The sequence below is a fragment of the Panicum virgatum genome, chromosome 9K (assembly GCF_016808335.1).
Source record: "Panicum virgatum strain AP13 chromosome 9K, P.virgatum_v5, whole genome shotgun sequence".
Taxonomy (NCBI): domain Eukaryota; kingdom Viridiplantae; phylum Streptophyta; class Magnoliopsida; order Poales; family Poaceae; genus Panicum; species Panicum virgatum.
Window position 1 is genome coordinate 67,650,353 of NC_053144.1, and position 12,896 is coordinate 67,663,248.

Below are 12,896 nucleotides of genomic sequence, written 5' to 3' on the forward strand. Positions count from 1 at the left end.
AAGTTCAGAGTCACTGTTATCATGAAACAAACAGGCCTGCACTTGAAACCTTTGTCACAGAACACTACATGTAATGTAATGTATTATGAATCACTGAAATGGATCGTTGCAACCTCACTTAATCTGTTAGACACTTAAAAGTATCACCTCTGATTAACTGATTTAGAACAATCTTTCTTACCAGCAGGCAATCCTAACCAGAAAAGAAGGATAGAAGATTCCTGCTCACTTTTCACTCCTTGTATGCTTGTATAAGAAAATCTTAAAAATATGTGCTACCGATGACACCTGGAACAGAATCTTACAGTGCCTATAGATTTCCAACCTGCAAGGATCACTGACACAAGTTCCATTGTACATGCTAGATGAGATTAAAGTACTAGTTTTGGAATCAGTCATTTGTTAAACACCCACAGCACGCTTGCTGCTCCTTCTATGTAGCTTTGCCTCCTTATAGTAGTACATTATGCTAACCAAGGGACAATTAAAGTAATCTTAGCGTTAACCATGCCTGTCCAGTTTAGTGAACTCCCATTGTTCAGTGGATGGCACTGCTTGCTTTATTATATTTTCCTAAAATGATGATCGAGTCATTGCTGAAAATTCGCGTTTGTACTTCAGATCAGCAGCAGAACTGTACTCTCACGTAGTTCAAAAAATAAAAAAAATAAAAAAACTGGACCCTCAAGCTAAATTATACTCCAATTCAACAGCATCCATAGCTGAAAAACAATACAAGAACACAGTAGGGAATAAACTCCAACGGAAGCCCCCATGTTCTGCGGTATACAATGATTGCAATTCCTTTTCTTTAACCCAGCAAGACAAATTTCTCTCTCCAATGACGAGTGACCAATCTGCCTTTCACACATTCCCTTCACCACATGGGCCATGTCTCCCCAAGCTCTCAATAATTCCAAGGGCATTTCCAGCCTATGTCCATGCCTGATGCCTCCTCCCAACCTTTACACTCTCATACCGAGCTGTTCTTGTGATATCCCCAGGCCCCACAGAGGCTACTGAACCATGTACCTAACACTACACCTACACAGCAGTATACCAATGCAGTAGCATGCCACCGAGTAGTATTTTTTAATCATCCTATCCCTCTCCAAACACATAAATTAATGCATTAATCTGATCCTAATCATAGACATGGACACAGGCTATATACTTTCCTGCGAGTTTCCCTCCATTTCTCTATTGCTTCAAACACGGCAATGAAAACACAATACTACTAGTGAAGGAGGGCAGGAGACGGCGGCCGAGGAGTGAAGGAGAAGGCAAGAACTGAAGAACCAAGTATGACAAGTTCTACTCCAAGGCGTGGTAGCACTTCACACTTGTTCTTGCCCTTGCCCTTCTCCTTGGCACTCCTGTGCTGCATTGCCGTGTCCAATGCCGCCGGCGACGAGGCCGCGGCGTTGCTTGCCATCAAGGCGTCGCTCGTCGACCCCTTGGAGAAGCTCGGGGGCTGGACTTCGGCGTCGGTCTCGTCGCATTGTACCTGGGAGGGCGTGCGTTGCAATGCCCGCGGCGTGGTCACCGGCCTCAACCTCGCCGGCATGAACCTGAGCGGCACCATCCCCGACGACATCCTCGGCCTTACCGGCCTCACCTCGATCATCCTGCAGAGCAACGCGTTTGAGCACGAGCTGCCGCTGGCGCTCGTGTCCATTCCGACGCTCCAGGAGCTCGACGTCAGCGACAACAACTTCGCCGGCCACTTCCCCGCCGGCCTCGGCGCATGCGCCTCGTTGACATACCTCAACGCGTCGGGCAACAATTTCGCCGGCCCGCTCCCGGCCGACATCGCCAATGCCTCCGCGCTCGAGACGCTAGACTTCAGGGGTGGCTACTTCTCCGGCACGATCCCCAAGTCCTACGGCAAGATCCAGAAGCTCAAGTTCTTGGGTCTCTCCGGCAACAACCTTGGCGGCGCTCTTCCAGTCGAGCTGTTCGATATGTCGGCATTGGAGCAGATGTTAATCGGCTACAATGAGTTCTCCGGCGCGATCCCGGCTGCAATCGGCAAACTCGCCAACCTCCAGTATCTCGACCTGGCGATCGGCAAATTGGAAGGCCCGATTCCGGCGGAGCTCGGCCGGCTGCCGCACCTCAACACCATCTACCTCTACAAGAACAACATTGGCGGCCCGATACCCAAGGAGCTCGGCAACCTCACCTCCCTCGTCATGCTCGACCTCTCCGACAACGCACTCACCGGCACCATCCCGGCGGAGCTGGGGCAGCTCACTAACCTGCAGCTGCTCAACCTCATGTGCAACAGGCTCAAGGGCGGCATTCCGGCCGGCCTCGGCGAGCTCCCCAAGCTGGAGGTGTTGGAGCTGTGGAACAACTCCCTCACCGGCCCATTGCCACCGTCGCTTGGGAGCGCGCAGCCGCTGGAGTGGCTCGACGTGTCGACGAACGCCTTGTCCGGGCCGGTGCCCGCCGGCCTCTGCGACAGCGGCAACCTGACGAAGCTGATCCTGTTCAACAATGTCTTCACAGGCCCGATCCCGGCGGGCCTGACCACGTGCTCGACGCTCGTCCGCGTGCGCGCGCACAACAACCGGCTCAACGGCACGGTGCCCGCGGGGCTCGGGCGGCTCCCGCGGCTGCAGCGTCTCGAGCTCGCCGGCAACGAGCTGTCCGGGGAGATCCCAGACGACCTGGCGCTCTCGACGTCGCTCTCCTTCATCGACCTCTCCCACAACCAGCTCCGGTCCGCGCTGCCGTCGAACATCCTGTCCATCCCGACGCTCCAGACGTTCGCGGCCGCCGACAACGAGCTGGTCGGCGGCGTGCCGGACGAGATTGGCGACTGTCCGTCGCTGTCCGCCCTCGACCTGTCCAGCAACCGGCTGTCGGGCGCGATTCCGGCTAGCCTCGCGTCGTGCCAGAGGCTTGTCTCTCTCAACCTCCGGAACAACCAGTTCACCGGTCAGATCCCAGGGGCGATCGCCAAGATGTCGACACTGTCCGTCCTCGATCTCTCCAACAACTTCTTCTCCGGCGAGATACCGAGCAACTTCGGCACCTCACCGGCGCTCGAAATGCTCAACCTTGCGTACAACAACCTCACGGGTCCCGTGCCAACGACGGGTCTTCTGAGGACAATTAACCCAGACGAGCTTGCCGGAAACCCGGGCCTGTGTGGTGGTGTCCTGCCGGCGTGCGGGGCTACCTCCCTGCGGGCCTCGTCGTCTGAGGCGTCGGGCCTCCGGCGGTCACACATGAAGCACATCGCCGCAGGGTGGGCGATCGGAATCTCAGCATTGATTGCGGCATGCGGCGTCGTCTTTCTCGGCAAGCAGCTGTACCAGCGGTGGTATGTCAATGGCGGGTGCTGCGACGATGCCGCCCTCGAGGAAGACGGGAGCGGTTCGTGGCCGTGGCGCCTCACGGCGTTCCAGCGGCTGAGCTTCACCAGCGCCGAGGTGCTCGCCTGCATCAAGGAGGACAACATCGTGGGAATAGGCGGCACGGGGGTGGTCTACCTCGCGGACATGCCACGGCATCACGCCGTCGTCGCCGTCAAGAAGCTGTGGCGCCCGGCCGGGTGCCCCGAGGAGGCCGCCACGGCCGACGGGCGGCAGGATGTGGAGGCCGGCGGCGAGTTCGCCGCCGAGGTGAAGCTCCTCGGCCGGCTCCGGCACCGCAACGTCGTGCGCATGCTGGGGTTCGTGAGTAACAACCTGGACACCATGGTGCTGTACGAGTACATGGTGAACGGCAGCCTGTGGGAGGCGCTGCACGGGCGGGGGAAGGGCAAGATGCTGGTGGACTGGGTGTCGCGGTACAACGTCGCGGCGGGCGTCGCCGCGGGGCTCGCGTACCTCCACCACGACTGCCGGCCGCCGGTCATCCACCGCGACGTCAAGTCGAGCAACGTGCTGCTCGACACCAACATGGACGCCAAGATCGCCGACTTCGGCCTCGCCCGAGTCATGGCGCGCGCGCACGAGACCGTGTCCGTCGTCGCCGGCTCCTACGGCTACATCGCGCCAGGTCAGTAGCAATTGCCGCCAGGTTAATTAGACTCGGGGATCGATCAGCTCGTACTGATGTGTAGTGATCTGGATGGCTGTTGCAGAGTACGGGTACACGCTGAAGGTGGACCAGAAGAGCGACATCTACAGCTTCGGCGTGGTCCTGATGGAGCTCCTCACGGGGCGGCGGCCGATCGAGCCGGAGTACGGCGACAGCACGGACATCGTGGGCTGGATCAGGGAGTGGCTGCGCACCAACAGCGGCGTGGAGGAGCTGCTCGACGCCGGCGTCGGCGGCCGCGTCGACCACGTCCGGGAGGAGATGCTGCTGATGCTGCGCATCGCGGTGCTGTGCACAGCCAAGTCCCCCAAGGACCGGCCCACTATGCGGGACGTGGTGACCATGCTCGGCGAGGCCAAGCCGCGCCGCAAGAGCAGCAGCGCCACCGTGGTCGCCACCGTCGTGGACAAGGACAAGCCGGTGTTCACGACGTCGCCGGACTCCGGTTACCTATAGGCTGAGGATGAGGCGGGTGACCAAAAGGCGACTCTGTACGTTCTGTATGTAGTTCATGCCATGTACAATCTTTTACACAGTTTTGATTTGATTCATATATACTTTTGTTAAGTTCAGAGGGAAAAGGAGATTAACGTAACTAATGTTTAGACGTTTACAATATTAGGATGTAATGTAAAGCAATTGGTCCCTTTGAATAATAATAATAATAATAATAATAATAATAATAATAATAATAATAATAATAATAATAATAATAATAATAATAGAAAAACCATTTTTAGACTATACAAGCCGGTGATAGTGCTGCGATCTGTTGCCGTTGGTTTGGAACGGAATTAAATTTCTAACCGTCACACTCGAGTAAAAATTGTTTCCGTCCTCATTCGATTATTATGTATCAAATCCTTTTTCAGCTCAGCCCAGCCACGGAATACACACATAGGGCTGATATCCGTAGATACGGGCCATACGGCCCAACAACAGTCAGCGCATGTTTTCATTTTCTAAAAAAATACTCCCTCCTTCCCCGTTTATAAGGCATGGTGGAACATGACACGGTCTTCTAAACAACACTTTGACCATTTATTTATCATATATTATATCACTTTTGATTATAAGCTTATAATCATTGTAAACTATATTTGATTATGAATCCAATCATATGAAATTTGCATTATAAAAACAAAAATTTAATAGTTAAATTATTGGTCAAAGATGAGAAGGTTTGAATCTTGATATACGTGTATGCCTTATAAACGGGGAAGGAGGGAGTAGTTTCAGCACGTGTTTCCTGCGTGAAGGTTGAGGCCACCGGGCCCGTGGTTGTTGCATCAGTTCACGATTCCTTTGTTTTTGGATTCGGTAAACTATCATGATGTTTTTATGTGGCTCAGTTATAATTTTATTTGATGGACTTGAAATTCCAAATCGTTTTGTATTTTGCATCAATAAGTGCACCGTTAATTCATATCACATCTTGCTGTTAGCCCGTCATCTTTCAGTCTATTTCTTGTCTTTTCCTCGCAGCGTACCAAACTTGCCGACGGCGTTGGGACTTCTTTATTAGCATGGTAAAGCAAACTTGCCGACGGAGTTGGGACTTCTTTAGCATGGTAGAGTTGTTTGGTCAGATCAAGTAAGTGGAAGAATTTGTAATTTCTGTTAGATCAAGTTATGTTTTAATTTTTGTTTGTCACTATCCCTATAATCTTTGACATTCTTCATTTCTTTTTTCTCGATGTCGTGCTGCCATGGTTGTCTTTTTCATCAGCAAAATCGATTTCTATTTAGCTTAACCAATGTGAGTTGGCTGCTAGCAAGTATATCTTCACTCATACTTGCTGATTGCATTGTTTTATTTTAGTTTGAGATGCAAATAAGTGACCTCTGTGACAGACCCGCCGAGTTAAAACGTTTAATTAAGCGTAACCGCCATCATTTGGCGTATTAGCTTAATTAAGTGTAACTTGACAGGCTGTTTCCAACCCACAGGCCGATCGAAACACACCAGAAGTCTCACACAAGGCGAGCGCAGAAGGTACCAGCATGATAAAATCTTACAAAAATAGTAATTAAAACTAAGACTTTTACAAAACAACTTTAAATTTAAAATTTACAAAAGAAATGACAGCACGGAAGAGAATCTAACTTACAGAGCATTTTTACTAGAGAATAAATAAAACAAACTAAATAATTCGAGAACTACCGAGACGCGAAGATAAGGCGCCACATCGATCCCACCGATATGACACCTAGTTAGCTCCTAAACCTGAAAATAGGGTAAACAACAAACCCTGAGTAACTAATACTCAGCAAGACTTACCCGACTATTGGGTATACTTAGCCCACATATTTAGACATGCAAGACATTTGGCTAGTGGTTTATTTTGCAGAAAAAGCATCTAAAAGGTAGATCCTTATTTTCAATATTTTAGCTCCAGGTTCTATATAGATTAACTATAATCTAATATTTGCCTAAACCAACTAGAGCACACATGGTAGAGCAAATATATTATAATTCAATGTAACCATCATCATAAATGTATAATCCATATTCCATATGGTATCACTACTATGCGGTGCTGCGATCAAGGTGCTCATATCCGAGAGCGACTGACGGCGAATCGATTCGATTTAACCTTGCAAGGTGGACCTAACCAACACGGCACGCAAAAGCTCCGTCGGACCACACGCACCAACCATTCCCCTCTCTGCCTCGAACTACAGGAACCAGCCCAACGACATATGGTCAACCGAGCTCAACATGAGACCACCAAAAGTAAACATATGCATCCCCAATTCTCCGCGACTACTCGACCACCCCAGGAGTTGGGTGCGGGTTCCTGTACTTTCGAAGTAAGGCAGTACTAAGCTTACCGGTTTCGACTACCTCCTACTCCCGGCATGCGGTTAGTACAATATCAAACTCGATCAGCAGGGCCAGACAACGGTACGGTCCTTAACCGACACAGACGGGGCTAAACATTCCCCGCCCGGTCTCCAATTCCTTTCCTTTCTTGCATCTTCCAATATTCTATATATTCAATTTATAGAGACATCCTATATCTCGCGAGTAACAGAAAATTTCTCGACTCTAAAATATCCTATATCTCGCGAGTAACAGGATATCACTCGACTTCTATCGAGACCTATTAAGCATAGTAGTGCTACCGACCTCCACATAATGGTATAAGGCCTAGGAAAACTTAGGGATCATGCAACTAAGGTTTCAAACAACTCCTGAAACGTAATGCACACGTAATAAGCATACATAGTGATTCATAAATTGAAATAGTAGGACATGCACCGGGGCTTGCCTGAGGGTAACACTAAGTTAGTGTTAATATTATTTTCGGCCTTGGGCCCTTCCGACCTTGGGCCAGGTCTTCGGTTGTTTCAGCAGTCCTTCCATCTTCTGGAGATGTCCACCAAACACCGTCTTGTGGTTCGACTCCATACTGCATGCTTCATGTCCACACGTCGTACATCTAGCATACCTAAATGAGGTGCAACGATGGATATGTATGAATGCATGGATAATGCAATAAAAAGTGGAGCAATACAAGCACAAGGTCGATATTGCCTAACTATAAACAACTACACCGGCGGAGGTTAATTAAACCTTACATGAGTCTACATAAAGTTAACCCAACTGGTTTTGTATTTTTAGAATTCTCCTAACTCCAACTATGCATTTATAAACTATAAAAGCATTTTATCTAGCACCATTAAAAATTAAATGTAAAAATTGTCAAACAACACACTTTATAGTTCTATCCTACCGAGCATGGAAATATAAAGCTAATAAACCTAGTTTTATATTCACCACCGTTCAGATTCGAGACAAAAAAATCCGGAGTATCCGGGCATATACCCGGAGTATCCGGGCACCTTCTCGGAGTATCCGGACTCCCAAATCTGGAGTTTCTGGGCCTATACCCGGAGTTTCCCCCGGAGTGTTCCATATCCGGAGTATCCGTGCTTATACCCGGAGTTCCCCCCCGGAGTGTTCCAAGTCCGGAGTATCCGGGCTTATACCCGGAGTCTCCGGGCCCGACAACATTTTTTCTACCAAGAACAGAAATTCTCATGGTGGAAAAACTAGCCCACCAAAATTGAAACCCTCTTGAATCCTAGTTCAAGGATGCATAAGGAGATGATTGACCAAAGGAAATCACTTAGAACCTCCTAGAAAGATAGATCAGGCCGGCACAAGTTGGAGTACCTTGAACGAGCTTTTCCTCCGCGCGAAGAACTTGAAATCCAAGGCCCCCGGGGAGGAGCATGTGGAGGAGAAGGTGCTCCACGCCATCTTGAAGTCTCCTTGGCCTTGAGATGGATTTGGGATGGGGGATTTGCACCCTAGGGCACTAGAGAGAGAGGGAGTTCATGAGGGAGAGGGGGAGCTCGTGAGTGAGAGAGGGAGAGGGGGTGACGTGAGAAAGAGGGAGTGAGCTGTGAGGGAGAGAGAGATATTAGTTTATAGGCTTGTGGGGTCCCTGTAATATAGAACATCTGGAGCAACCGGTCTGACCGGTCAGTCACACCGGTCAGACCGGTCCTGACCGAGCCAAACTAAATTTTTGGTAATGTTGGTTTCAGTTTTTGCGAATTCGACTTCCTATCATTTCAAAATTGAAACATAATTTCTAACCAAACTCGAACTCGTCATTTCATGTGTTTAGATGCTTAAACTAGAATTCGATTTGATTCCATTTTGAAAACTTGTTAAAGGATCTCATGTGAAAACTTTTGGTATAAATTTATCCAATATTTTTATGTATGCAAACTCAGTGCTAATGATGAGGTTAATCATGTGCTCAGCCTTAATGCAAGGTGATTAACACCCGGGGTGCTACAACCTCTAGGTGCACCTTCAATACTCTTTAGTTTAAATATTTCTGCTGCTGGGTTTGTCTCCTGAGCACACAGGTCGCTTGAATGACTGCAGCCGTGGCGAATACTTCAGTTTGACACTTGGTGTGCTAAAGGACCTCTCAAGTTCAACGCTGAGATCATTGATCATTGCTCTTCTTCATGCAAAATTTCTTGTAGCTCTCGGTTTTCTTGACAATGCTGGGAAGGAATTCCAGAGGGCGCTGCTCATTGATAGACCAGATTATCCTGGTATCATGACATCCCCTTGGCCTCAACTGAATGCTACGATGAAAGGGTGTCTCTCCAAAGAAAATAGATTGTTGTTGTTATCTTTGATAATTTTAGGATGGTGAAGTATGAATTTCAGAAGCTTATAGCGAAAAGCAGAAGGTGATATTTTTTCAGTAAGGGTTGCTGAGTTATTAGACCAGAATGGGAGTGTGTCCAAAAAGATTGTATCTATCATTGATGCAGTCAACCAATACGAAGCACGCCAGTCTTGGGTCTTATGGAGATGCCCACATGAGGAACATTTTTGTCGGCTCTATGTTGCTCTAGATCTTGCTGCTTCTCTTAGGCATGTGTGGGATCACGTCAACCCTGAGGAACTGGAATTTGAGGTATTTTATGGTGTTGTCCACAATCGGTTGAAATCATGCCAATATGCCCCTCGCACTGCAAATCTTGACAATCTTTACTTTACCGTAGATAATGAAGAAAAAGGTTGCTTGTGCCTCAGAACTAACGAGGCTCTTTTCAATAGGATATACAATATTTTTCCAGTTCTTGAAAGAGGAACAAAATGATGGCATTTCTGCTCTTGAAACTCTTGATGCATCCTTTAGTTGTGTCATATCTTTTGATGAGGTCTATATCTGTTTTTCAATTGTTTTTTTGGATTTCATTGTTTACGGTTATTAGTTATGGTCACTCAGGATAATTTTTAAAGTTGTGCACTTGCAGGATGTAAATGACAACACCCTTCAAGTAACATGGTCTGAGTTGTTAGTCAGTCTTGCCGTTGACACAAGACACACTCTTTGACTTGAAAGCTACCATTATGGGTATGGTGAAGGCTTTTGCTTTGTTAGATTCGTATAATGCTATTAATTTATTATATTCACATAATTTGCCAACCTTAAATCGGTTGTAAATCTAATGAACTCTCCATTAATCATTGTTGTAGAATGAAATGAGGCAAATGGTAGATCAACAGATATCAGAACTGGGGGTTGATAAACTGGTCTAACAAGTGGAGGTTGATACATTTTTTCCTCTACATTTTACTAATAATTTTTTCTGTTTGTACTTAGTTGGAATTGTAGATATATGGTATTATTTTTTAAATTTAATGGCTAACGTCTTGAGTTTGCAGATTGAAAAGCAAGATGCAATTGAAATGCCCTTCGAGGAACATAATTCTAAATTGGATGTTAAAGATGATATCCTCGATTTCACCATCTTGTCCTAAATTTTGAGTAAACTAAAATTATTTTACATCGAGCGTCATTCCAACGCTGGGCGTGTCCTATTAATTAGGTTTTGTAATGAATATGCTCGAAGGAATTCGGAAGCTTCACACTCTCAACATCATGCGTTCAAGTATGAATATGAAGCTCTCCACCGCAAGTTCGCAGTGCTGAATGCTCAGCCACCTGTTGTATGATCCATATGCAAACTGAAAACAAATGTATCTATGTAGACTGAAAACAAATGTATCTATGATTCATATGCAATTGAACAATATTGGAAATTGAGGCTGCCCTAATACCCACTAAACTGAGGCTCTTTAATTTCTAATCACTTAGTCAATTGGGTCATTTTGATGGTAGATCCGTCTTTTCAGTTTCGGGTGGCAAAGCCTACCAACAATGAAGGTGATAGAGCGAACCTTCGATGAAGCTCAGACATTTTGTGATCCCCGGTGATAGAGCCAACCTTCAATGGATCACAACTTATACACTAAGTACTTAAAAATTGTATGGCTTAACCGAAAGACTGGCACTTACAAGAACAAGACTTTATTGCAACACAATACTATACAAGAGCGTACCACACCCTCTTCTTTAATGACTAGCCTAGCACTCACCCTTCTCTCCTAGCACTGCCACCTCTCATCTACATGCTCATGGATGAATGCCATGACAAGGGATGGGAGTCTCTATTTATAGGTAAGAGGGGACATGATATTTAGACAAGTGTCCTCTTCTAGAGAATTCCTAAATATTTTAATATTTTCTAAATTTCTTTATTACCAATTCTAGAGTGCTTCATAGAAAATAGAAAATATCCCATTCTTGCATTGTGAGAACACTCTAGAAGTTTGCCATGCACTCTTTCTCAACACTCTCCCTCAAGGTAAACTTCCCTCTAGAGTTATCTTGCAGACCATGCCGACACTACAAGAAATGTGGTGATCTATGACGAAAATTCTATGACATTTCAATGGAGCGTCACAATTGCACACAATCTATGACAAAATTGAATGTATAGACCCTAGGCCCAGAACTTTATGACGTTTTTTTGAATTCGTCATAATTGGGCCCACAAAATATGACGTTTTATTGAATTCGTCATAATTTAGCCCACAAAACATGACGTTTTAACATTAATGTCATAAAAATCGTCATAGCTATCTTAACTATATGTTTTGACATTTTCATTTTTAATTCAAGTTTTTTCTTCTCTTATTTGATGCTTACGTGGCAGCCTTGATTTTGTCGCATTTGGCCATTATTTGTTTTAGTGTATACATTTAATCCAAAAATGAGACAAAATGGTGGAAGGGGGACCTGCGACTTCACAATACAGATTCAAATGTCTCACCCCTAGACTATGACTCCGGTTAACATTTTTTTACAGGATTGAGATAAATTGGAAAAAAACATACCGCTACGTGCTCAAGTGTGAAAACATGCCAAACCACTACACCATGCATCTAATAGTTAGCATTATTGTAAATAAGAGAAAAAATGGAGGAAGAAAATAAGCGGTATGTAGTTCGAACCTGGGCTACTGGCTCAAGTGTGAAAAAAAAAGAATAAAGTCTGAAAAATTAAAATAAAAAACTGCCTAAAAGTGTGCTCGAACAAAGGGCATCAAGGGTTACAGCGCTGCTGCAGTACCACTGAGCTGGGAACGCAATCGTGGTAGTAAGGCGCATCAGTTTATTTATAACTACTGAGTCGTCATTTTTTAGAAAATAAAAACAAAATTTGTGCGCGATGGGAATCGAGCCCGCGACCTTACTCAGGTAAAGACCGCAAACTACTGCCAACGCGGTGCGCGCTCATTTGTGATTATTTTGGGAATTAAACTTATTTTAAGTGTTGTGCCACGTGGGCGATGTGAAGAACACAACTTTGGTTGGTATTTCTCTTTTTAATCCGTAATTAAAATTTGTAACTGGTATTTCTCCCTCATATGAACTCCGAATTTGATGGTTTTTTTCCTAAATTTTTCTAAAATCATGTTCTTTCATATAATTGCATTTTTTAAAAGTAAACGATGATTTCTTGAATCTTCTTCATATCGCTTCTTTTCTTTCATTTAAGCATAGAATAAAAAAACATATTTTTACATAAAAATAACTAATTAAACATCATAATTTCTGTTATTATTGTCAACATAAGTTTCTGTCCAAATTTGAGATGCACACAAGTTCAAAAATGTTGTCAAGTAGTCTAATCTCAAAAATTGACTTGAGTTATAAGAAACTCTTTGGGAGATGTATCTGTTTTGTGAACATTGTATACCTAGTTTTTGCAAAATCTAATGAAACTTTTATTTCAAGTTTAAACATCCATAAAATGTTTCTATAGAAATTTTTAGAATTTTTGGAGAAACTTTATATATTATTATCATTATTTTATATTAAGGTTGTAAGTAGAAGTTTGAATTGTCCCTAACAAAAATTTAATTTTTTCCATTTTCATGATATGAATTAATATAGAATGGAAACACTTAAGATATATTTTTTAGATATTATTTGAGATACTTCTAGT

At 45.3% G+C, this 12,896-nt stretch overlaps 1 protein-coding gene across 1 annotated transcript; it reads left to right on the top strand.

The window, feature by feature from the left end:
- The first annotated feature begins 1,244 nt into the window (after nucleotides 1–1,244).
- Nucleotides 1,245–4,751, top strand: LOC120647326 (MDIS1-interacting receptor like kinase 1-like). Its single transcript, XM_039924088.1, has 2 exons — nucleotides 1,245–4,014; nucleotides 4,100–4,751. The coding sequence occupies exons 1-2, from the start codon at nucleotides 1,305–1,307 to the stop codon at nucleotides 4,510–4,512; spliced, it is 3,123 nt and encodes a 1,040-aa protein (XP_039780022.1). The 5' UTR covers nucleotides 1,245–1,304; the 3' UTR covers nucleotides 4,513–4,751.
- The last annotated feature ends 8,145 nt before the right edge of the window (nucleotides 4,752–12,896 follow it).